Source organism: Sabethes cyaneus, chromosome 1 (genome assembly GCF_943734655.1).
Source record: "Sabethes cyaneus chromosome 1, idSabCyanKW18_F2, whole genome shotgun sequence".
In the NCBI taxonomy this organism is placed as follows: Eukaryota; Metazoa; Arthropoda; class Insecta; order Diptera; family Culicidae; genus Sabethes; species Sabethes cyaneus.
In genome coordinates, this window is record NC_071353.1 from 105,212,859 (window position 1) to 105,240,002 (window position 27,144).

The 27,144-nt window shown below is 41.2% G+C and overlaps 1 protein-coding gene across 1 annotated transcript; it reads right to left on the reverse strand.

Annotated features, from left to right (window-relative positions):
* Nucleotides 1-11,745: 11,745 nt before the first annotated feature.
* LOC128741099 (vesicle-associated membrane protein/synaptobrevin-binding protein) lies at nucleotides 11,746-27,078 on the reverse strand. The gene is made up of 5 exons (XM_053836716.1): nucleotides 26,315-27,078; nucleotides 24,116-24,268; nucleotides 23,813-24,058; nucleotides 23,566-23,729; nucleotides 11,746-13,933 (listed from the first exon to the last, which is right to left on the reverse strand). The coding sequence occupies exons 1-5, from the start codon at nucleotides 26,373-26,375 to the stop codon at nucleotides 13,676-13,678; spliced, it is 882 nt and encodes a 293-aa protein (XP_053692691.1). The 5' UTR covers nucleotides 26,376-27,078; the 3' UTR covers nucleotides 11,746-13,675.
* Nucleotides 27,079-27,144: the final 66 nt, after the last annotated feature.

Here is a 27,144-nt window from a genome sequence, read left to right on the forward strand (position 1 = left end):
TTAAACTGTTCGGCTGGACCGCTCGATTCAACTGCTCGACTCGACTGCTCGACTCAACTGTTCGACTTAACTGCTCGACTGAACCGCTTGACCCGACCGCTCGACTAGACTGCTTGACTAAACTGTTCGATTCAACTGCTCGACTCAACTGTTCGATTTAACTGCTCGACTGAACCGCTCGACTAAATTGTTCGATTCGAGTGCTCGACTTAACTGCTTGACTTAACTGCTCGACTGGACTACTCGACTCAACTGCTGGACTGGCCTGCTCGACTCGACTGCTCGATTCAACTGCTCGACTCGACTGCTCGGTGTCGGTGTTAAATCAGACCGGACCAAGTCGCAAAATTTTAAAAAATGAGTTAATGACAGCAAACGATCAAGAATTTTCTAAGCAACATTTTACTCTAATCAGACTACATAAATGTTGCAAACAGCCGGAGTCATAAGATGATTTCGAATGCAGCAAACTTTGAAGAATTTTGTCACTCGGTTCTGTCTGACTTAACACCGACCATATGAATCGGTTCGGCTGGTAAACGGCTGAATAATGCGTACCGTCGGTGCCTTGTGCACGTGTAGGCATAAAATAGACCCTACAGTGGTTCATAGCCTCTTATTCAGCAACTCCTATTCCTACCTTCTCGTGGTACCCGCCGGGATACGAGCAACTTTGGTGGAGATCTGGTAACCAACCCTGGTGGAAGCCAAGGTCGTATGCCGACAGGAATTGAGGGCTCTTTCGAGCTTTATTGGCCCTCCCGTGAAACAGGGGGTTGGTGTAGCAGGCTTCGCAAGCCGTCACCGCGGAAAATAAAAAACACGGAACGAAGAACAAGGAAATTCTTACTGGAACAATCGGAATAGATCCATGCAACGAAAAAGGACTATGGATTGGAAACTCGGGACGTGGAACTGCCGATCTCTCAACTTCCAATGGAGCACTCGTGTGCTCTCCGACGTATTGAAGAGCCGCAAGTTCGACGTCGCAGCGCTGCAGGAGGTGTTCTGGAAGAGCTCAACGGTACGTACGTTCAGAGATGGACATACCATCTACCAGAGCTGTGGCAACACACACGAAGTGGGTACAGCTTTCATAGTGATGGGCGAGACGCGGAAACGGGTGATTGGGTGGTGACCAATCAATCTTCGAATGTGCAGCTTGAGAATCAAGGGTCGATTCTTCAATATAAGTATCATCAACGTGCACAGCCCTCACCTTAGAAGTACCGATGACGACAAGGATGAATTCTACGCGCAGCTGGAGAGTGAATACGATCGCTACCCAAAACAAGATTTCAAGATCGTCATCGGGGATTTGAATGCTCAGGTCGGCCAGGAGGAGGAATACAAACCGGTAATCGGAAGGTTCAGTGCACACCAGCGGACCAATGAAATGGGACTAAGACTTATCGACTTTGCCGCTTCCAACAACATGGTCGTACGTAGTACCTTTTTCCAGCTCAGAATCCATTACAAGTACACCTGGAGGTCACCAAATTAGACAGAATCACAGATCGACCACGTTTTGATCGACAGGTAGTACTTCTCAGCAGGGCCTTTAATTATCACCGAATTTCAAACAAAACAGAAAATCTTTTTTCTTAGCATACATTGTTTTTTTATGCCTCTGAGTTTCGTATGTACAACTGCACAGTGATTTTCATCGTAGTATACAAGTTCAATATATCGTGAAAATAGAACAGGAGAAAGTGATTTTCAAATCCACAAGGTGATATTCACTTCAGGAAAAAAACAATTTTAAATGCAGTAAATGAAAAGAAAAATCTTATGTCCAACAGCTGAACGCAATAGATGCTAAATAACAACATAATTTTTTTTTATTGATTTTCACTGCTCAAACGTGAATATGAGTTTGTTACAATATCACAGGGCGCTGATATTGTATATTCTCGTGCATGAAGTTCATGCTTGCTGCATTTAGTTACTATGTACGTTTGATCAAAGCAAGCAGATTTTCAATGCAAGGTAGACTGATAATCCAGAAGTTTGAACGCTATGCTGATGAATATTAACAGCACTGCTTCTCAGACATTATCCACGTCAGATCCTATCGGAGCGCTAACGTTGGCTCGGACCACTACCTAGTGATGGTTAAGATGCGCCCAAGACTCTCCGTTGTAAACTACTATCGGTACCGACGCCCGCCCCGGTTAGATCTCGCGCGGCTGAAGCAGCCAGACGTCGCAGCAAACTACGCGCATTCACTCGAAACTACGCTGCCGGAAGAGGGCAAGCTGGACGAAGCCCCTCTCGAGGACTGTTGGAACACTATCAAAACAGCCTTCAGCAGTGTAGCGGAGAGCTCCATCGTGCATGTGGCCCGGAATCAGCGGAACGATTGGTTTGACGATGAATGGAGGAGGGTGATGGATGAGGAGAACGTATATGCAGGCATGCTTTGCTGCCACTGAACGTGATTCCGGTAGACGAATGAAGGGAGAATTGTTATTATGAGTGACCCGCCATATTTCGGAAGTTACTTCATTCATAGCAGTGACATTTCAAGTCGTCGTCTCTTAAACTATTGAACAGATGAGTGAGTACAGTCCCATCTTTGGTCTCGCCTCGAAGAATGCCGAAGAAAAAGCGAAGTGGCACCGCTGTGATAATTGCCGTATTGAGTCATTCGAACCGCAGAATAAACCCAAATATCTTTGGTTCCCAGCAAATATTTATGTTAATTCACATAGCTATACAATCACCCCATCGACATCTCTATATCGAGCTGCAGTAAACGTCAGCGACAGCATGTCTGGGGCTCAAAATTTGACAGCGGGCCCAAATCAGACTGCTGGCAGTTGAGTGAAACGCAGTGCTGAATTGCTATCTCATTTTCGCACACACGAGATGTTGGCGGCGAGAACATGGTTGTCTGCCATGGGCTTGTATACAATGGATTATTGTAGGTAGCTTTTGCTCAAGCTTACCGCTAGATGGACACGAAAGCCTCACGTGGCATATTTAGAGTAAACTTTAAAGCTGATACAGATTACACGTCATAATTTCTTGCCGTTCCGTTGTTGTTGACGGTTGATAACGGTTAATCTGAACCGGTCTTTTTAAGTGGACCAATCAGACTGCAAGGCAGTTTGACAGACGTTCGTCGAGTGTTTGACAGAACATGTCTATGCTGGAGCTAGAGTGACTATATACAGAGTGGCGACAATGTCAAAATTGGAATGATAATTATCTGTCAGTGTCATTCCAATCGAGCAGACGACTTATCCAACGCATATGCAGGAAAGAGAAAGAAAAACCTTGGATTAACCGCATTGCATACATTTGGGATGACTTGTCGCCACTCTGTATATAGTCACTCTAGCTGGAGCCATCTGTGAAATTTTTTAGCTTTTTCAATGATCCATTGAAATCGTTACACAGAAATTGAAGGAATGGATCATTGGAAAAGCTAAAAAATTTCACACATGGCTCCAGCATAGACATGTTCTGTCAAACACACTCGACGAACGTCTGTCAAACTGCCTTGCAATCTGATTGGTCCATTTAAAAAGACCGGTTCAGATTAACCGTTATCAACCCTCAACAACAACGGAACGGCAAGAAATTATGACGTGTAATCTGTATCAGCCTTAAAGTTTACTCTAAATCCTCTAAATATGCCACGTGGGGCTTTAGTGTCCATGTCCATCGGTAAGCATGAGCAAAAGCTACCTACAATGATCCAATGTTATAGGTATACCAGTACAAGTAAGGTTTTAGGTATACCAGTAAACAAGTACATACTTGTTTGTTATATCGGAGAGTCCACTAAAAATAGATTTTATTTTAAACGAAACTTGTTTGTAAACCAAATGCATACTAATAGCGAATTCATAAATTAACCTGGCTCAGGTCGATTAGCACTCAGTTTTAATCGAAGTGCTGTCAAAGCGTTCATAAATTAACCGAGATTGCATTTCGGTTAAACTGACAGCATTCAGTTTGAAGCGCAGGTTAAAACTGTCTAGCATTACGGTTTATGGGTCGATCTGTCAAACTGCCCGTATCGTTCATAAATTTCGGGTTCGAGTTAACACGAATCCAGGTTAATTTATGAATTCGCTATAAATCAACGGGCAATAGATAGTAGAATCAATATATATAGAATGCCAGTGTCGCTGTTTTTCTGCAGGACTCATTGTGATAAACATGATGCTAACAATCTGTATCAAGTCTGTGAATCGGGAACTTCATTGTCAAAGTTGCTCATTGTTATTTATCTGTGCGCTGATTGGTGCTGTCATCAGTGCGCTCATCGCTGTGTTTTGACGTAGGACTACGTCTTACGGCAAGTTTAGAGATAGGGTGTCATTCCAAAAAATCGAAAAATGCGAGCGTCACGAAAAATGAAAGGTTTTGAGCGCTAATAGCTCAGCGGTTTTCCGATCGATTTACAATATTCTTACACCAATCGATAGGAAAATCTTCTAAAAATTGACCCAAATGAAGAAAAGTATGGATTTTTGATGTTGAACTATTGAAAAATTGAAAATAATGAACCTATGTTTTACCAGAATTCTCGCTTCGTGATTGGTTGGAAGATTCTTTACGATGATCTAAACCTATACCAATTTGATATCTGTGCTTGGGAAATAAGCCAAAACAAGTGACAAAGTTTCCTCATTTCAACAAGATTTCTTAACACCGCGGTTAAACCTAGACCATTTTGATGTCCTTGCTTGGGAAGTACGCCAGAAAGAGTGACAAAGCCCCCTCTTGCCAACAGATTTCTTACGAACGCGATTAAACCTAGTCCAATTTGATGCCTGTGTTAGGGAAGTGTGCCAGAAAAAATGACACTAGTTCGTTGTCGCAACAGATCGCAAATTCTTTACTGCGAGACGATTAAACGTCGGCGAATTTGATATCTGTGTTGGAAAAATGTGCTACAGTTGCAGTGTTCGGTTATAATACGACTCTGTATGAATACGCATGCTTGCCGTTTCATTAGAAGTGTAATGAAAAGATGTGCTGTTGATAAAATAGGATTGAATTGGTAAAATCCCTTCAACGTGGGGAACCATGGGTAATAAGGGACGATTCAAATATGACGTCCACCAAATTTCTGCTTTTTTAAACCCCCCCCTCCCCCTCTGTCCGATTGTGTCACAAAATTCAAATTCCCCCCCCCCCCTTTGGACGTCACACAAATTCAAAATAAAAATGAAAAGCGTGTTAAAAGTAAAAGCAGGCATGTCTAAAAACTGAACCAAACTGCGTGCCGCATTTGAAAACTACCACGAAGTTTATTTGAGACGGTACGCAGTTGCCGTGCCTGATAAAACAACCCGTACGCTGTGAAAAAGCAACCGCTAGCCTGTTCAGTGTTGTTTTTTGCACACCGGGTTTTAACACTTCGGAAACACTCGGGATGGCGTGTATTTCTACTTCGTAAAAGTTTCTCGGATATATGCTGGACGACCAGCGTGAACTTCTCTGTCTTTGAACTGTCTTTTTACTTTTCTATTTCTTTCACTCACACGGCCAATTGGAATAAGTATGAAGCGCCTCCATGCGTGTTTTTGCAAGCTTGAAAGTACTCGCCTACGGTGGATTCCGATATCGGTAACACTCGGAAACCGTGTGTAATTGAAAACAGACTGAACATTTTTTAAACCTAACGCCACCGGTGTAATGCTTCTTACACTCCGTGTTTGTTTGCATGTACGGGAACGGCGTGCAAAACGAAATTAAGTTTGTTGAGTGGTTTTGAGCAATGGTGCCCACGTGTAAGCTCGGTTCGGTGTTTTACCCATGCCTGAGTAAAAGTGGTTTATAAAACTAGCTTAAGCTTTTAAGAGTTAATGTATGATTAAAAAAAATATAGAAAATAACAATTAATAAAAAATAATAACTACGAACAAGGGCTCTAACAACATTCAATTGCAAATTGTTACAAATCAATGAAAAAATGAAGCTTTGGTTTCAATTGAAGTAGTATGGCTCCGCTTCAAAACAAGCTTCAATCTGCGTTGGCGAAGCAGGTTTCACTACATCGTGACGATAGCTTTTAGAGTTCATTATACTTTTCTATCCATTATTTAGTAAAAAGCTAGAAACTTTGATTGCAAATGAGCTGAAATTGATGTGTAAATTGATCCTTCAATGTAACGCGTGGTCTATCTAGTTAACATTGACAAATTGTGCCTGACTTTCAAGCGCCGTCAGCTGGAACAATAAGTTCGAAAATCGAAATAAATCAATGAGTGATGAATGACTGAGAAACATATTTTTGCTGCCTTTTGATGAAAATGCAATTTTTTTCGACGGATGTCACATTTGCCTAGACCCCCTCCCACCCCTTTGTCACAAAATTGACACCCCTCTCCCCCCCATAAGCAATGGACGTCATTATTGAATGATCCCTAAAAGCAATCTTTAATTTCAGTAAGGTAGCAGGAAACCAATAGTTTGTGTTCTTGATTTTGTTAAATTGTTTTCAAATGCACAATCTTTTGAGAATTGAACGTATGCAATGTTACTACTTTGATAAATGTTACATACAACGCATGTAGCATGTATATGTTGCATATAGCATGTATACATGAAGAATCGAATGATTACAAGCATGAATACATACTACTATCACTACAAAGAGACTTACGTAGTCCTGCGTCACCTATATATGCGGCCGTGTCTTGTACACAACCTCTCTGATTTTTATGCCAGTGAAATGTTTTTAAACGTTCTTTTTCTTTCCGTCCTAATGAATTGAATCTCACAACTGCGCCTTTTTGCACCGACTTTTTTTTAGAAATTTGAAGCAAGCGAAGTTTCCATTCACATTACTTGGTAGCCATATTTGAAATTTGAAACTGATTGTCAAAGTTTGACAATAAGATTCCCCTTTTGATGAATCTCAGGCACACACATATGTATATATAATGTAAATACATTATCTGAACATGTGTGATCTTTACCACGCGCACTGCAGCGACACTGGCATTCTATATATATTGATTATACTCAATAGATCTGCGATTCAAAATCAATGTTTTTATTTTTCATCGTTGATTTTTTAATTGTAGCATAAAAAGTATATAAGAAAAAGGTTTGTATTAAAATTTCACGTTTGACGTTTTAGTACCGTAAACCCCCGCTCTGGTGTGACCTCCTTTAATCTGAACACCGTTATCCGTTAATATTAATGAGTTCACATTAAAAAAGTTAAAACGTTATTTACACAATTGCCTGCTAGTGTTGGTGGGTTTTGAAATACATCCCACGTTTAATTCGCGACTACGAAACTAAAAGAGATTTTAAGTCAATTTTGTGAAAGAGAATTGTCAAAACTTGCGTGAAAACAAAAGCAGAATTACTACCTTCTTTTTTTCTCACACGAAAATCAAACAAATATCAGCAACTTCGTAGTCGCGAATATGGGGGTAGCAGTTTTTTTTTATCTAGCTCATTGTGGTTCAAAGGTTCACCAATATCTGCGATCTACAAGGCCCGGACGGGCTTGGGTAACGAGAAACGTTATACAACCTTAGTAAACGTTACTGCAATGGCCCTCCCTTACCTAGTTTTCTGCTCTTTCCGCCTCACGTCTTGTCTCGCCCTGGAGACACTATCATCACCTTTGTTTCATTACTTTTTTCTATTCTTTGTTTCATTATATTTATCTATTCCCTCCATCGTAAAATTACCGTTATAAAAAATTAAATGCCTGAACTCTTACAAAGGTCAAGAAAAAACACGAGGTTGACCTTATGGCAATGAATCTCGGTTTTGTTGTATTCTGGCTATCTGGTGCCTTTACCCAATTTTCCAATATAGGAGCAGACATATTTTTGGAATAAAGTTAAAAACCAGGATACTGGTAGGTAAATACTGAAAATACCAGCATTTCATTATCTACAAATTGGCCGTTATTATCGCTAAACGGCGCGGTCATATCTGGTGAGCACGGCCAACAAAGGTAGCATGACGTCTGTAGCGAATGGGTTGGTTATTCTTTCTAGAGATATTCGGTTAATATTCATGAGGTTTTGCAGATTCCACCGTTATCTGCCAATTTACCTTCATTCGTAAGGTATGTATTAAAGAAAATGAATTTTTTTCGGATGGCGATAAAAAACTAAGACAACTAATTGAGTTTGATGAATTTCTCATGGAAGGTAATTATATTACCTTACCTGCAAAAAAAACTTCAGCTCTATTGGTCGAACTCTAATCGTGATGGCGAAATCAGTGAAGCTACTCCGTTCAGAAGTATGCGCGTTCACAGAACGGTACCCCGTCGCGTCGAAACAGACATCGTGCGGCACTTTGTGGATGCCGGATACGCCCATTCCGGCATCTATAACCTCTTGGCACTATTGGACAACAATCAGAGCATCGAAAGAAAGCCAGGTTCCGGACGGCTAACGACCCTGAGCGACAAGAAGAAGCTCCAAAGGATGCTGAAGAGGAAGACCGAAGGAAAAGTGGATACATCGCTGCGTGCGCTTGAACGGGAGGTCGCTGCAACCGGTCAGTGAAAAAGTACCTGGAACATGGGCGTACATGTCAGAAAGCAGCAGTTCCGTCCACTGGTCTCGGAGCTGCAGGCAATGATGCAGGCTGAATAAGATGGTCAAGACGATTTTCCCGGCGAATAGTGACGTGGCGGTGATGATGGACGACGAGACCTATCACACCCTGGATGGTAACGACTGGCAGGGCACTTCGTATTTTACTTCCCCCAGGAAGGAAGTAAGCTCCGAGATGAAATTCATTTCACACATCAAGTTCCTCAAGAAGGTGCTTCTGTGGCTGACAATCAGAAAGAAGAGGATGTCAAAGCCGCTCTTCTTTCGCTTCGGACTGGCCGTTAACGGAGAAATTTATAGTACGAAGTGCCTGCCGGTCGGTGCCAGTGCCTGGAGGTCGTTCATCTACAAATACCATACCGTCCCCCGGCTGCGTCCCATCGAGAATTTCTGGGCAAACCTGAAGCGTAAAATTTACTCCAAAATTGGGGGGGGGGGGGGGGGGGGCTGCCCCCCGCAGTGGCCGGCGCTTCTGACGGCGGGTCGGTGGCAAACACTCGCGGCCTGCGGTCGTCGCGTCCCCCTAAGAAACCAGCTCTATTTAGGTGTGGGCATTTTCCTAGGCTTACTAATTTAGTAGGGGTTATCCTTTAGTTAAGTCCGAACTAGCGGCAGCGAGAAAGAACAGCATATGCACAACAATTGACTAGTCCGAATTGGTAGAATTATTGGTGGGAATAGTCACAAAGATCTTTGTACTGCACGGAAATTTACTAACGAAAGTAATTGCGGTGAACAACCATGTAATAGTTTACCGTAAACAAAGCCTGTTGAATTTTGCTCCAACGTCCTAATTATCTAGATCAAGCAAGCAGTAGCGATCGGGATAAAAGGGAAAATGTTCTAGTTTGTGCCAAGGCAAACTACGCAAGGCCAATGGATCATTGTTTGGTAGCTTTTGCTCATGCTTACCGCTGGATGGACACGAAAGCCCCACGTGGCATATTTAGAGTAAACTTTAAGGCTGATACAGATTACATGTCATAATTTCTTGCCGTTCCGTTGTTGTTGACGGTTGATAACGGTTAATCTGAAACGGTCTTTTTAGGTGGACCAATCAGATTGCAAGGCAGTTTGACAGTCGGTCATAGACGTTCGTCGAGTGTGTTTAACAGAACATGTCTATGCAGGAGCCATCTGTGAAATTTTTTAGCTTTTCCAATGATCCATTGTTTGAACCTCTTCCACACTCGTCCTTTTGAAGCTTCCAATAAAGTTTATGCGGAGTCCAAATGGATCATGATCAATGATCATAGTGTTGCTGAGAAGGACGGTATCCCGGCTGAACTTCTAAAAGTAGAGAGCGAGCGGCTAAACGAAGTAATCCACCGGGTCATTGTCTGGATCTGGGAGGAACAACAAATGTCAGTAGTAGGATGGCCTCATTTGCCTTAGTTGTCGTGAGGGTCACTCATTGACGGATCAGATGTTTAGCCTGCGTTAGTTACTAAACAAGTTCTGGGAGTACAACTTGCAGACTCATCATCTGTTTGTGAACCTTAAGGCGACGTACGATTTAGTTAAACAAAATAAGCTGTGGCAGATGTTGCAAGAACATGGTTTTCCATGAATAGCGGGTGATACCTCAGCCACTTTTGTACCGTTAGATGGACTGAAGCAAAGGGATGCACTCTCTGACCTGCTATTCAACATTGCCTTGGAAGGTGCAATACGAAGAGGAAACGAATGGGGCTTTCATCACGAAATCTCACATGTTTCTTGGTTTTGCGGATTGCGGCGATAGTATTGTAATCAGTGTAGAGCAGTAGAAGAGTCGTTAGGCCTTAGGGGGGAAGCAGCGAGATTAGGATTAACACCGCCAAAATGAAGTATACATGACAAAGAACGTTGGAGTGCAAATGGTGCTGGTACCGAGCTGGAGCTGTATTAGGTAAAGTTAGTAAGTAAAGTCCACTAATCACCACGAAATTCTAAGTTTAAAAGGGTGAGTGTTTCTGAGAAAAATATTTTTTTGTTATGAATGTTATAAGTATTATTTACCTTCTAATGTATTTATTTATTTTTTTTATTGATTAGAGATTTTAAATTTCTAATTTATTGATATTCTTTGTAAAACCAACGTACATCGGACTGAAAGCTGAAACCAATGAAGGGATTGGACTTGTCATTAATGTATCGAAAACAAAATACATGAAAGAAGAGGTTCTAGAGAAGTGAATGCTTGCTGACCTCCCTCCCTAGATTCATTTAGACGGTGATGAAATCGAGGTGGTAGAAGAGTTCGTGTATCTGGGCTCACTAGTTACCGCAGACAACGACACCAGCAGAGAAATACAAAGACGCATTATGGCAGGAAATCGTGCCTACTTTGGACTCCGCAGGACGCTGCGATCGAACAAAGTTCGCCACCGCACGAAGTTAACAATCTACAAGACGCTGATTAGCCCGGTAGTCTTTTACGGCCATGAGGCATGGACCATGCTCGTGGAGGACCAACGCGCCCTTAGTGTTTTCGAACGGAAGGTGTTGCGCACCATCTACGGCGGAGTGCAGATGGAAGACGGATCGTGGAGGAGGCGAACGAACCATGAATTGGTCGCCTGCGATGGGCTGGGCACGTCGTGAGGATGTCGGACGACAGCCCGGTTAAAAGTTCTCAATAACAATCCGACTTGAACGAGAAGGCGGGGCGCGCAGCGAGCAAGATGGATCGATCAAGTGGAAGGCGACCTGCGGACCCTGACTGACGAATTGCGGCCATGGACCGAGTGGAATTGAGACGATTTCTTCGTACAGCAGAGGAAACCACGGTCTGGAACTGATTAAATGAACAAACGAAGTAGAACCATAGACAAGCAGACATAACCCTTCCAAAAATTTGAGTTTGGTTGAAAATATCTCCATATTTGCCATGGTGACACTTTTTAATGTTGGGGAAGAATAAATGCTTAATGTGAAAAATGTAGATTTAGAAAAACTGAAAAGTTCTTGGCCAAAAATATAAACTTAGCGAAGGTGAGAGAGGTCACAGCTCTCAATCTGTAGTCGAGTGTGTTGTTTAATTAATTAAACCACTAAGCTGTCTATACTCTGTGTTCTAATATTAAACTAATAATCTGGTTTAATAACTTTTTAATAAAATGTGACGAAGGTTTTCAATGAATATATATAATATGATCTTTGGGAGCATTTCGAAAAACTAATGGAAAATACACTGCTATACATTATTCCATTATTTATTTCTCGAATAGTTTTTGAACGCTAGCAAAAGAGCAAGAAAAAACTACCTGATAAGTTGGAAACATTTTCATTCGTTGATAAAAAGAAAACAAAATAACCACGACCAAGGCTTCAATGCGCAGTAAACAAAACACAAACTAACGGTAGGACTTACATGAAAAGAAAAAAAAAGAAATAACGAAATCTACAACAGAACGCATACAATGTCTTGCTTTTGTTAAAATTCTACTTGAGTGAACCGTTGCTTATGGGTCAAGATTGATTTTTCTGTTTTGCTTTTAATTTATGCTTGTAAGCAACTAAGAGCGCATTCATGTCCTAGACTCTCTTATATAAACGGCAGCAACACCGATTAAATGAAACATATGACGTTAATTATTAACACTGGTGGAAATGGTTGACCTTTTTCTCCTTCACAAGTTGCCACAATGTAATACGATATAAGAGTGCATTCTTCTGTTGTTTTGTTTAGAATTCAATTCTACTAAAGTGTTCAATCGCATGTAGTTTTGCTGTTTCAAGTGTATGTTGCGGCATGTGACTGCGATTGTTCTTTTATTCTAAGGATCGCCTGTTAGCATATTCCTGTCCCATTTCCGATTTTATCTAAATGTAAATGTGTCTGTGTGGGTGTTTAGTAGTATCAAGCAGCGCTGTAATGGTTTTTTTTGTTTGTTAATAATAAATGGTTATATTCATGTTCTATATTTGTCCGGTTGCAATATTTCTTCTTTAGTCATGTAACTAAAGATTTTCAATTTGCCAAATTTCCACTCCAGAAGGTACCGCTCTCTTCGATAGTATACACCTAACATTTTTACGTACTAGTTAGTGCTAATTTTACGCACCCGAGCCGGTGCTACGAATTATACCAAAATAAGCTAGCTTTCCATCGGCGCCAGAAACGTTAGGGCTGTAGTTGTTACATCGTGAAGGTACCTAGTACTGTTTGACGAGTCGTTTGGTGCAAAGATCGAGTTTCCGGTTTTATATGCTAGCAAGGTAATTCATTTCTGGTAAGGGGCTCATCAAACTATAACGTAACAAACATGCTTTTCTCATATTAATAGGCTATTATTCTTAATTGCTAGCGTTTTTTTTGTTTTACATTCTGACAAAGAAAAACCTTCGACCTGTTCCGTTTCCACGCATGTCCTGTTCCTCGGGATCACGGAGGCAGCGCTTGGGTTTACCGCACGGCGTATCGAAACCCTGGTACCGTGGGATGAACTTTGTATTGTTTGCTCAACTAATTTATGCTACCTCTAAGCGAGAATATCGTTTCATTTTGAATAATTTGTTTGTGTATGGGTGTATTCAGATTTAACCGAAATCAAACTAGACTTTAATTCCATTGCTGAAATCAACAACGAGACGATGGTTAACTAATTGTTCATTTCCTGTAACTTTCTTTCTGCCGACATTTTTTAGTTGTTGAATTGTTACTTGGTATTATTTAGGATAAATACATTTTCTTATGGAACCTGCCACCAGCAGACTATATTGTTTGATTATTAAACACAGCAGTTCTTCTCATAAATGATTTCAATTTTGCTTTTTCATTAATGCTCTCACGCTGAAGCTTTTCACTCTAACCTAAACTGCAACCGTGTGTAAACGTACGCTTTGACATTGATCCTCATTTTTCTTCTATAGTTTCTTTTTTTTTAATTATGTGTAGTTTTATTAGTTTACTGCTAGTTTTCTCATTTATAACTGCTTTTATTGATAGCATAATGCTTACCTTTTCCGTAACAATTTCCCCATTACATTTTGCTTTTGAATCTTGACGTACGTAACTGCCCCCGATTATTCTTCTGAATAGTAATTTAATAAACTTGGTTTTTGTTTTAGTTTAGCTTATTATCATTGCCCTTGCTGCTACTGAAGCCGCTGCGGTTGTTTACATTCAGCGTTCAGAGTACAAACTTACCGAGAATCAGCCCAAATATAGCCATTGCGATTGCCGCGGCCACGTAAATGATGGGAATCTGCTGCTGGGCGGCCAGTTGGGGCGGACTATAAGGGTTCTGGTATTGGGCAGCAGCCGCCGCACCGGACGAAACACTGCCGGCTGATAGGGACGAGGCGATGCCGCTCGAGCCTGACGATACAGACTGTGGCTCTCGCTCTTTGACGTTATCCACTTCTAACCGCATTCGTAGAAGTCGTTCCTGTAATGGAAGTTTGTTAACACGTAGTTAGTGATTGGGTCGTTTAAATAAAATGTCATGAATGACAAAGGCTCGGTTGGTTTTGTAAAACTGGTTTGAATGCATGATAACAGAATATGGTAAAGTTCAAACGGAAATAATATTCTCAGACATGATTCTGGTATAAGATTTCGGACAGTGTTGAATACTTTGAACAAATCCGATCCGCATAGTTCCCGGGAGTGATACATTTTTACAGAATAGTGGGAAGTCAAGGAAAGGCTGGCTGAAGGACGGAACCGTATGGTGGGGTAAGTAGATTCGATTTCCTGCTTAAGTGCGCCGCTGGACCTCCTTACTAGTGTTGTTGTCCGCAGTCACCAGCGGTCTCAAATACACGAATTAATAGTTATTTGCCGTCAACGGTAACCGTTCGTGGGAGGGGCGTGTTTGTTTTTTTATGCCTCTTCCTTTCATGTATCCCAATCCTCCTAGACTCCGCATTCAGTCTGGCGTAGATTGCCTCCGAAGTCACAAAGTTTCTGGCTATGATATCAAAGTCACAACACATTGCGTTAGTTTATCCAGAAACCCGTATTCAAGCATTATCTGCCATAGGTCTCAATCGACTGTATCGTATGCTGCTTTAAAATCAATAAAGATGTGATGCATGGGCTCGTTGTGCTCTCGACATTACTGCAAGATCTATTGGATGGCGAAAATTTGGTCCATAGCGGCGCGAGCTCCCATGAAGCGCGCCTAATAATTCCCTATGAAAAGTTGTGCCAACGTTGACAACACGCAGCAGTCGTGACAATCGCTCTTTTTGTAGATGGGACAAACCACTCCTTCCATCCATTCCTCCGGTAGCTTCTCCTCCTCCCAAATCTTGGATATTACCCAGTCGTTGCCAGTGTTTCTCGGCCATGTTTATAAAGCCTTGCTGGTTGGCGGTCCTTAGCAGCGAGTTTGTTGATCTTCAGCAACCCAAGTTCTCGTTTGACTTTTTGGAGATCAGGTACTGAGACATTCCATGGGCACTCCCCTGTCCTAGGTTAACTTCCACTTCGCCTCCATATGCATGCACTTCGCCATTGAGGTGATCATTGAAGAACGGCTTCAACTGATTCCCTTCCTCGCCCCTACACATGCCAGGTTTCGGTGTGTAGCCCTTACGGGATTGGCTCACCTTCTCGTAAAACTTGCGCGTGTCATTAGCTCGAAACACTTGTTCTAGTTCTTCACGTTCTCTGTCCTCCTTTTGACGCTTTTTCCTACTCGGAATCGTGGTCAACTGGTTCCTAGCTCGTCGGTATTTGGCCAAGTTCTCCCTGGTGGCAATGCTCAGATAATTTTTCTGATGAATGTAATGGGCCTATGACTTATCGACTTTGCCGCCTCCAAGAACATGGTCGTACGTAGTATCTTTTTCCAGTACAGAATCCATCACAAGTACACCTGGAGGTCACCAAATTAGACAGAATCACAGATCGACCACGTTTTGATCGACAGTCGGCACTTCTCAGACATTATCGACGTCAGATCCTATCGAAGCGCTAACGTTGACTCGGACCACTACCTAGTGATGGTTAAGATGCGCCCAAGACTCTCCATTGTGAACATTCGGTACCGACGCCAGCCCCGGTTAGATCTCTCGCGGCTGAAGCAGCCAGATGTCGCCGCAAACTGCGTGCATTCACTCGAAGCTGCGCTGCCGGAAGAGGACGAGCTGGAGGAAGCCCCTCTCGAGGACTGTTCGAACACTATCAAAACAGCCATCAACAGTGTAGCGGAGAGCTCTATCGAACATGTGGCCCAGAATCAGCGGAACGATTGGTTTGACGATGAATGTAGGAGGGTGATGGATGTGGAGAATGCTGCGCGGGTGGCCAAGATGTGCAGTGCCTACACGTCAGAACATGGAAAGACACAAACAGAAGAAGATGCAGCGAAACCAAATCTTTCGGGAGAAAAAGCACTACTTGGAAGAACAGGAATATGCAGAGTTGGAGCGGTTGCATCGTTCTCAGGAAACGCGAAAGTTCTACCAGAAACTGAACGGATCCTTCAAAGGTTTTGTGCCGCGAGCCTAAATTTGTCGGAATAAGACTGGCAGTACTCTGACGGACGATCGTGAGGTGACCGATAGGTGAAAGCAACACTTCGACGAACACCTGACCTGAATGGCGCCCAGCCGGAGAAAAATGGCGGCTGGGAAAGCGATTTCGACGGTGCAACAAACGGAGTGTCATCCCCAATGAGTTAAGGAGGCCATCATGCAGCTAAAGAACAACAAGTCAGCTGGAAAAGATGGCATCGGAGCGGAGCTTATTAAAATGAGACCAGAAAAGCTGGCCGTTTGTATGCACCGGCTAATTGTTAGAATTTGGAATACGGAACAGCAACCGGAGGAGTGGAAAGATAAGGTTGTCTGCCCGATCTATAAAAAGGGCGACAAGTTGGACTGTGAGAACTATCGAGCGATCACCATTCTCAATGCCGCGTATAAAGTGTTGTCCCAAATCATTTTCCTCCGACTATCACCAATTGCGAATAGATTTGTCAGAACCTATCAAGCCGGCTTCGTCGAAGGTCGGTCTACAACGGATCAAATATTTACACTGCGGCAGATCCTCCAAAAGGGCCGTGAATGCAGAGTTCCCACGCATCATTTATTCGTTGACTTCATAGCCGCATATGATACCATCGACCGGAAAGAGCTATGGAAAATCATGGACGAGAACAGCTTCTCCAGGAAGCTCATCAAACTGATTAAATCTACGATGGATGGTACACAGTGCTGTGTTCGGATTTCGGGTGGATTGTCAAGTTCATTCGAATCACACAGAGGGCTTCGTCAAGGTGATGGCCATTCATGCCTGCTGTTCAACATTGCGCTACAAGGTGTTATGAACCGAGCGGATATCAACGGTCTAATAACGCGGGCACGATATTCAACTAATCTAGTCAATTCGTCTGCTTTGCCGATGACATAGATATTATCGGCAGAACATCTGTGGCGGTGCCTGAACAGTACACCAGACTAAAGCGCGAAGCAGAAAAGATTGGGTTAAAGGTAAATACGTCTAAAACAAAGTATATGCTGGCCAGCGGAACTGAGGCCGAACGACACCGCTTGGGCAGTTGTATATTGATCGTCGGCGATGAGAGGCGATGAGAATCTGTCTACCTTGACTGGTAACGGCGGACAATGATACCAGCCGTAAGATTCGGACGCGTATTATCAGCGGAAATCGTGCTTACTATGGGCTCCACAAGCAATTGTGGTCGAGCAGACTAAGTCCCCGTACAAAGTGCGCCCTGTTCAAGACGCTTATTAGACCGGTTGTTCTCTATGGGCATGAAATGCTCGAGGAGGACCTGCGAGTACTCGGAGTTTTCGAACGACGAGTGCTAAGAACGATCTTCGGCGGCGTAAAGGAGAACGGAGTATGGAGGCGGAGGGTGAACCATGAACTCGCACAGCTCTATGGCGAACCCAGTATCCAGAAGATGGTGTTCGCCTCACATCCGGTAGGAACAAGACGACCAGGAGCGCAGCGAGCAATTAGGCTAGACCAGGTGGAGCGAGATCTGGCGTAGAGTACTCGGTTTCCGAGGAATTGGAGAGCGGTAACCCTCAACCGAGTTACATGAAGAAACTTTGTTCAACAGCCTTTGTCTTAGAACGGCAAGCCACCTAAGAAGAAAAAGAAGAAGAATGTACGTGATATACATCTATTGTTAGACTGACTGATTATTTTACTGATAATCTTTTTTTAAAAAATATTTTCGAACAGTTGATTTATCCAATGTGAAATGAGTTGTGATTTATTGCATGAAATAAATATACTAAGCTGGAAATAGGTAAGTATTTTATTATGTATAGTGTACACTACACTCCATTAAGGGGGGACCCTACTTTGGAAAGTCGGAAAAATCGAATTTTATTTTTTTGCATTTTCGAGATGCTTATACCTTCAGAAAGGGTTAGCAACATAAGGCTGAAAATCATAAGGCTGAAACACGAAAGGCTGAAATTCGAAAGGCTGAAAATTAAGTAACGCCTACATAAGGCTGAATGGACAAAAGGCTGAAATCTCATAAGGCTGAATGTTCGAAAGGCTGAATAACGAATGGCTGAAACTTTGAATAAACAATGTGTATGTAATGCTAAAGGCAGAAATTTCAGAATTTTTCACAATTTTAACTTAAATCGAAGAAAACTTACGTAATTTTTGATAATTTTTTATAAATTATGAAAAATAATTACACTGCATTTTATAGTGTCCAACGGGGAAAGCGTATCATCAAATATACTATATTAACAATATAGTTCACTTCGCAAAATCTCATATATATCCGAAAAGACGCAAAAGTAACACCCTCTTGCGGACAAAAAGGTGACTAAAAGCTTTTTGTAACAAACATTTTTAAGCGTGCAACCAATGCATAAGTAAAAGGTGCGGTAGATTGAATATGCTATCTCTAACCCTATGACGTCATTCTTCTAAATTGTAACATTAGATATAAAAATTAATTGTGAATACTAGAAACTATCCAGGTTTTTACGAACCATAATGTCGGACGTGTACGTAATAGTTGAACAACATTTTTGACATTTCAGTAGCGTGCAGGAATCAACTAAAAACAATTAATTTATAATTGTCATAATTTTTCATTCATGCTCTGTTGTATTAACCCTTGACGTTTGTTATCAGGAATGAAAAAAATTGGATTCATGAAATGTAGGGAACAAATCAGACTACTTTTGCTGATTGACGGTTTGCGACAAAACCTTGCCCACGTATCCGTTTGCCTAATGGTATTTTATTATAACATAACTGGAAATCGAAATAGTTTACCTTTTGATAGAATTAATTCGGAAAAAGAAAACAGTGGAGGGAGTTTCATTTAATATGTATATACGACCCGTTTCACAAATTTAGCATATGAACAATAAGAAAACTAACCGGATTAGTTTGTTACATGAAAAATTGACAAAAGTCTTGGTTTTAGCGATCCAACCAAATGTTTAAATTGTAGCAACGTTTTTATTTTAAACCGTCTAGTCAATTTTCACTTAATACGCCGCTACGAAAATAAGGTGCTGCCACCAGTAAATGTTTAGTCTTCAAAACAAGCAAGGTCAGGAAATCATTAAAGAGTGTGAGGAACAGAAAGATTTTTGACAATAATTCTTCATTTACACTCCCATATCTCAATAGAGTTAACAAAAAGGCGAATGCCGCAGATGTAAACAAAACGCGTGAGTTATTTTTTGCTGGACGAGCCTAGCAAAATCAACTCTCAAATGGTTTTTTACGCTTGCGGCATTCGCCCTTTTATTGATTCTATCTTCATATGCGCAACTCCATGAGTGTAAAAGGGATGATGGAGAATTGAATTAAATTGAATTGAAGATAGAACCAGCAAACCAGAGAATGTGGCAAACGTTAACAAACCGAGCGAGAGCTGATTTTCTTATACTGGTCCAGCAGAAAATAACTCATCCGTTTGGGTTACATTTGTGACATTCGCCCTTTTGTTAATTCTATCTAGAAATGGCTAAACTCTATACTGAAAGTTGAGTTGTTTCCGATAGACGTGTTCAATTTACGGTGTACTTTGGTAACCTTTTATGCCGCAATGGCGCTAGTAGTCGTGTCTTCAGGATTATAGAGGAGTGAACTATATTGTTAATATAGTATATTTGGTATCATTTAAGCTTAACCTGTGCACTGAGAAGGCATTGCATGCTTTTCATCTCGTTTCAATGTTCCCATGTTTATGTGCCAAACACATTCCTAGATGATTCAGGACGAGACGGCCGCAGGCCGCGAGTGTTCGCCGGCGACCCGCCGTCGGAAGCGCCGGCCACTGCGGGGGGGCAGCCCCCCCGCAGAAACCACCTCTATTTAGGTGCAAGCATTTTCCTAGGTTTACTGACTAGTAGGGGTTATCCCTTAGTTGAGTCCGAACGAGCGGCAGCGAGTAAGGACAGCATATAACGAACACTTGGGCAGGCAGAAAGCCGCGAAAGTTTTATGACATACTCGCCCGTATGAATAAAACAGTTCTGTTTGCTTTGCTTTCCCCTGGCAAACCTTATAGACGAAGTCTTATATATTTTTCAGCCTTATGATATTTCAGCCTTTTGATTTTCAGCCTTTCGTAGCTTTCAGCCTTTTGAAATTTCAGCCTTTCGGTTTTCAGCCTTTCGAGATTTCAGCCTTTCGATTTTCAGCCTTTCGTAGGAGACCCTTCAAGGAAAGTGCATTGCTGTACGAAACTTTAAACGCGTTTTTCTCGGAACCATGTTTTTCAGCTGGCGGTACGTGTATCTCTGAATCTAGTGGACCGATTCGGTAGAAATTATTTTTCAGCATGTAAAAATGAATTAGGGTAGATGATCCATTAGTTGCGCCACTAAGCACAATATAACTTTATTTTGCTTGTTTATTGAGGTATATGCTTCAATTAATGTTTGTGGGATATAAATTTATCAAATACAAGGTATTTGTCATAAGGCAAGACAATTGCTTTCGTTGTACGAGAAGCTTTACAAAGAAAAAATGAATTATCCGATTCAATTATATGGTACCAACAGTTGCGCTGTTTCCTTAATTAAGTTTGATGTTTCTTTAATTGTGCTATTCCATATACATTGCTAGGTTGCTAAGTGAAAAAACATCGTAGCAAAACTATAGATGAGCGCCTATAGTTGTGCGCTCCAAATGCGCGTTAGATTTTGGAAAATTGGCATTTTAGCAAATAATGCTTTAATTTTAAATGGTGTAGTCTAACTACCAATACTTCTAAAAACCTGTTTTATATAATGAATGTAATTATCTAAAATGCTTTATCTAAAATGCTACGGTGACAAAAATATGCATTAATAATGAGTAGTAGCGCAACTATTGGTACTACCACAACTATTGGATCAACTACCCTATCTAAATTGCTACGTAGCCGTTTTTTGATATCGCAATTTTTCAATTTTTTATGAGCTCTTAATTGGCGATTTTTGATGAAAAAACACCTTTTGGAAGAATTGCCGCCATTTCGAATTTTCTTAATGCCGGGGGAACATCGGTAAATGATGACGGAATGACGTTTTTCGGGACCTCGTACTGACTGGCTATTCGCAATGGAGGATCGCCCTTTTCTTTTCGTCCATTGGCTGGCTTTCGGCTCGCCGTAGGACAACTATAGCCGCTCGTGCGAATAACTACTCGTTTCACAAGATGGCCAGCGATCTGTCCGCTATCGCTACTCGATCAGCACTCTCGAGCTGCGCCTCGGTTCGCCAGCTCGAGATCGTTCGGTGAAACTCTCCACACAGCCGACTTCCTGGCTCGATTCAACAGTTCAGTGGAATGGCTCACCACCGCGCCCTCTACATGTCAAAATGCCGAACGTGCCGTATTCACCATCCCGCGTTTGCAATACTAATTAAGCTATCTGGACATAATTTGGGCCCTACATTGCCACACAAAATAAAGTTACCGACGAACGGTAACAAGTCAGATCCCAAGATGTTCTGGAATTTTGTTAACGAACAACGAAAAGTGTCAGGCCTGCCTTCCAGTATGGAATTTGGTGGCGATAAAGCTGATAGTGCCGCTGCTATCAGTAGGGTGCCAATGAAAATAGATTTTAAGGAGGAGTGTGTGTCGTGTTCTGGATTTTGGATTTCAGAGAAGAGCGCATCGATAGTCGAAGATCAACGATTGGAAGGGAGAGGATTCTACACAGACTCGTCATGGCGAGAGAGATACGAGGATGGGGGAAAGTCGGATAACCCGAATGGTTAATGTGTAGTTTTTCATTGTCACACGCTTGTCCTCGTTTCGCTCTCGCCAACACAATGACGAGCAGGTATCCAACTCACATTTACACTACATCTCGTTCAGAACTCGTTTACATTCAAATTGATTACGAGTTCGAAAGGAGAGCTCGAGCTGTTATTTTTCAACTAACTTTATTATTGACCATGGCGGTTCGGCCGGTATTTGATTGGTCGGTAGTGTCGATTTTAATTCGACTTCATCTGTGTGAGATGTGGAGTAAATGTGAATATATGAATATTTTATAATATTTTCTAATATAATTTATCACCAAATACAAAAGATCCTTACTGTTTACCTGCCCTACTAACCCGATATTCTTCATTTTCCTGCAACATCTATGAAAGTAGTATGGGTTCCCTGTACTTTCTAAAGTAGATGTTACACTAACATTCCTACCCACTTCCCTTGCGGTTATTCGGACGTAGCCAGGTATATAATGTGATTATATAGCCACTTACGATGTGTGCAACAACATATGCGAATGCTAATTGCCGCCATTTCGAATTTTCAAAAACCGCTACCTAACAATTTAGGTATTGACCAAAAGCTTCAAAATCATCCGTGAAATCCGTTCTGTGATACTCCGTTGGTTCCCGGCAAGTACCGCTAGCAAGGAACAATTTTCTAGAGAACATTCATGCCACCAGCATAATAATCACTATTCTGGTATCCAAAAAATACAAAATATATCTTCAGATATACCGTAACTAATAACCAAAATACTCCAACACATAACTATAATTCTAGCATCTGAAAAAAATTTACGAAAATCTATTATTTTTCGGTTTTCCAGAGGAGGGTCCCCCCTTAAAGCAATTAAAGGAAGTACAAACAAGACCAGTTCTATGAAGCTTTTTCGTGTGAAATAGATCAGGGTTGAAAATTATAACCTGATATTTCACCGGTTCTGATGGTTTTGATCGGTAAATAGCAAATTGGTTGGATCGAGGGTTAATTTATCTATCGATCACGTATCGAAATTCGGTAAAAATATTTAAATATCTGCATGTTAAGACAGATGAATGTCGATTGACTTTAAATCGCAGTCATTTTGATTGCCAGCTTCATTCGAAATTCACTTGAAAGAATAGAAATTGAACAAATCATGTCGTGCTTGAAATAAATTTAAAATAATTCCATATGAATTATCAGACTTGTTTTTTCGATATCATACCTTCAGTAGAAGATGGGTATGAAATGGCGAAGGCAAACGAGAAAGCGACCAAGATAGCTCCTACCTAGCGCCTCCACGTGGCCATACCCGGTAATACTCTATTGAGTAGCTAAGCTAGGAGGTGCGATGCCGCGTGGTTCCCAGATGCAGACGGCTGAGCCACACGGCCTTGGTAGCAGGTAAGTATAATATGTTATTTTAATTATTTGTTTCGTTTTAGCTCAAGCACCTCCTATTGTACAATTAAGACTCTAACCGTAACAAGCTTAAATAATGCACATGGATATCGTAAGGAAAAATTAATATTGGTTATTAGATAATGGAAACTGACGCAATTTTTTTTTTTCATTCGAAGGATTGATGGTGAGATTGTTCTATTTTTCCCATATATGTTTCATTCAATTTTATTTTTAATAATTCATTCATATCGTATATACTGGGTACAAGAACACCTATGAAGATTGCGTGAGTTTTTGCGCATCCTCTTAAAGTAGGTGGTCAACTAACGTACCCATTTCTACAATCGTAAGGACATGGCCAGGTGTATGGTGTTCTTACGGGTACATCATATCAGTTACCCATGATGTGTACGGTTGTCTATGTTATGCTATGCTATGCTATCATACCTTCAGTAGAAGATTCTCGTGACGCAGTGCGCTTTCAGCTTCCCGCAATTTCTTCAACTCTTGCACCAGCGTGGTGTCTGACAGCTTTTCCTCGTCGTTGTTAATGTTGCCGGCATGTTGTGGCTCCATCGAAGCTAGTCCTGATTCGTTCCTATTCGGTGTAGCTGATAAATGGGAGAAAAAACGGAAACGATAGAATACAATAGACATTTATTTCTAACGACATATTTGCATCAGTATTGCTTACCGCTTGTAGACTGAGTGACGGTGGCCGTGCTCGCCGGGCCAGTTCCTGGTGGCGACGCCGTAGTACTCTGGTTATCGACTGGCAGTTCAAACACACAACGCAATTTCGAATCCATCAGCTCATCTGGGCTGACGTCTTTCCAGAGCTGCTCAGGAGAAACGTCGCCAGCCGGCATAATCATAGACTGAACCATAAACTTGTGCTTATTCTTCTCGGTCGCATCGAAAATAAATGGTTGAAGGATAACTGAAACAACGTATTATGTTTTACTTCAGAATCTGTGAAAATATGTTGATAGCTTACTGGTAATTTCGACAGTATTTTTTGGTTCCAGCAGACCACAGTTTGGGCGCACGCAGTACTTCTTAGGTGCGGTAGTTTTGATTTTAAACAAAATATTGTGATCAGTCGGGTTGGTTAATCGCATGAAAGATGAAACGGCTGTGCAGAATGGACCTGAATAAAAATAGTAAAAGTTTAGATGATTCTTCATGCACTTTATCTTAGCTGCGCAGAGTTCATGAAATTTCCTTTCAATAAATACAATTGCATCATTATATGCAAACATTCAACCCTAAACATGTAGCCACCCTGAAGCAGCAGAGCAGAAGGTCAATTAGTCATACGCAGTTGATTCAAGAGCTAGACGTGCACTTGTTGACAGTCGAACGAAAGAACGATCGAATTACGTGTGTGGCATTAACATTGATATAACGGTATAAAAGTCTGTTATAAAATATACTATCATTAACAAAAAGCATAGCTATCAATCTTCAAGCACTTAAAAATTATTTGTACTGATGATTATCCTACGATGCGATGCTATGCTACAATAGATTTTTTTTTCTATATGCGATAAACTGAATAAAGCTTACCCATTACCCAATCCCCATTGTGCTGTGTGAGACAGTGACATAGTCGCCCACATAAAAGGAGATACATCACAATTTTACCTTCGCATCCTTCTCTTTGCGAGTTTAAGGTACAATAATGATACGCGAAAAAAGAGAGTAGTATTATAGGGCTAAACAGAAAACAATCATCAATTTTCGCTTTCCCTCCTCCAATAATATCTGTAATGGGGCAATATCGGATTTGTGATGAACGATATCAGTTCGAATGTTTTCGATACTATCTGGGCGGTTGTGTCATTTAAGATTTTGTTTCATGGGAATACGGGGAATACTCACTTGTATTATATAGAGCGAGAACATTCTATTCGGTTGTAAATTGTATTTTCACACTTTATATTGGGTACCTATTACCACTTAAGTACTTGGAGAGTGTCGATAAACAACGAAGCATTTTATGAGAAAGAGGAGCGATTTCAGTTTTTGTAATGTTTAACATTTTGTCACATAGGTACCGTGAGGTGCCCTAATTTCGTACGGCGCCAAATTCCGTGCTCTTGCAAAAAACCGTTTGGAAGTATATTTTTTCACGCTTTCAAACATTGTTGACCTTGTTGACAAAAATGTGCATGTTGTTTTGAGAGATTGCTGACTAAAAGCCAGGTTAACAGATTTAGGCGCCCAAAATTACCGTACGGAACTAGGGCACTTTACGGTACGATGTTCATGAAAATATAATTTTTAAGCATGTGATTCACACACTTCAAGTAAAGCAATACTTGTAATCATCAAATGATTCAGTTTGCAATAAAAATCAGTGGGGCTGTATACAAGACATGACTATATGGTTGACATAGGAATATGTTAGTCTGATTGTTTAAATAAATATTTTCGCACGAAACCCGCGACCAAAAGCCAGCACCATATACGTTACCAGTACTCTTAGTAGCCAGCTGGTATATCTTTGGGTCGTCTGTGTCGCAGAGGTAGGGCAGAAAATGTATGGAAAATTTACACCTCCTCACTTATCATCAATTTTTACTATCAAGATAAAATGAAGTAAGATCCTCTTTTCATGCGAATCTATGCGTAGAATCTTTAGATCAATAGGTGCAAAAATATTGAAAATCGATCAGACAGTTGCTGAGTTATTAGCACTTAAAACCTATCGATGTTTAGCGACGCTCGTATGTTCAGATTTTTCCAGTAAGGTGTAGCCTATGTCAAAATTGGATTTTAGTCAATTCAGCAGACCGGTGAAACTAACTCAATGTAAATTCATGTTTACCTATATGGATGAGAGTCCAGCAAAAAATAAACATTAACCATCCAAGGTAACCAGTTTAATGCATGTCTAATAACATAAACTTTCATTCATATTTTATAATTATTTGGACCTAATACCGAATTTGGCCGACAAACAGTTTGCTGACTTAACAATTCCAAACAATTACCAGCTTATTCAATTAATTTATAGCGCACGTTTGCAACTATCCCAGTTGTTGGTTCGCTATTTATGTGTCTGTACACAAAAACTAAAATATAATAGTTTCCTCTATTATTGTTTACCAGAGTTTACCTAGGGCAGAATTCTATCAAGAAACATTTCCTCTCATGAGGTAAAATTGTTCGATTCATTAATTTGACTTACCCACAAATTTGAGTTCATTTGCTGGCTCGATCGTAAGCAGCTGCACTGGTTTGTTGGCCATCTTGGCTGGCTCTATCGCAATTTCCAGAAATTAAAACTTCAACAATCCACAACTTCCTAGAACGATCCTCCTCCGGAGAGAAATAAATAACCTTACACAACAACAAAAAAAGCAAGCGTATCCAAAATCTCCTATTGCGGAAACCGATTATTTCCCGCTACTTCTTACGTTTCCTTTACCGTTTTCCACGTTTCCGTTGTATTTCCTAGAAATCCCCCAGGATTTCGTTCCCGTTCGATGGTTTTCTCGCAAACAGGAACGAAAAATTCCTATTTAATCAAATGGATCGATAAAATTCACGACCCCAGTCTCACATTCAAGCACTAATACGCACACTTCTTTCTTCTTCACGTGAAAATTCGTTTGCCGTAGGTTTCCCTTATCCAGTCGCACACTCCGGCAGGGCCACTTGGTAATGCGATACTTTTTCGGTAAATCCACTATCCACGCAAACTGAATTTCTATCGCAGTAAATAGTTCGCGTAAGCTAGCAATCCACAGCCGCGATCATTTACCGTATATTCCGTTCTGCGGCTATTGACAGCTCCAAGAAAAAATCAATTTTCACGCCCCGGTTTTGCTTTCGTCACTCCACTCTTACAATATCGTTCCACAGTCTACGCCTGCTGCTTTTTTCTTCGTTGCCTTTTGACTTTTGTTGCGGTTATGAATAACGCAATTTCGCCCGCTGACTTGCGATGATGTCGTTAGTCGTGCACAAAATGCAAGCTTTAGCTGATTGTCTTGCTCGATAGAAAATGTAGTTGCA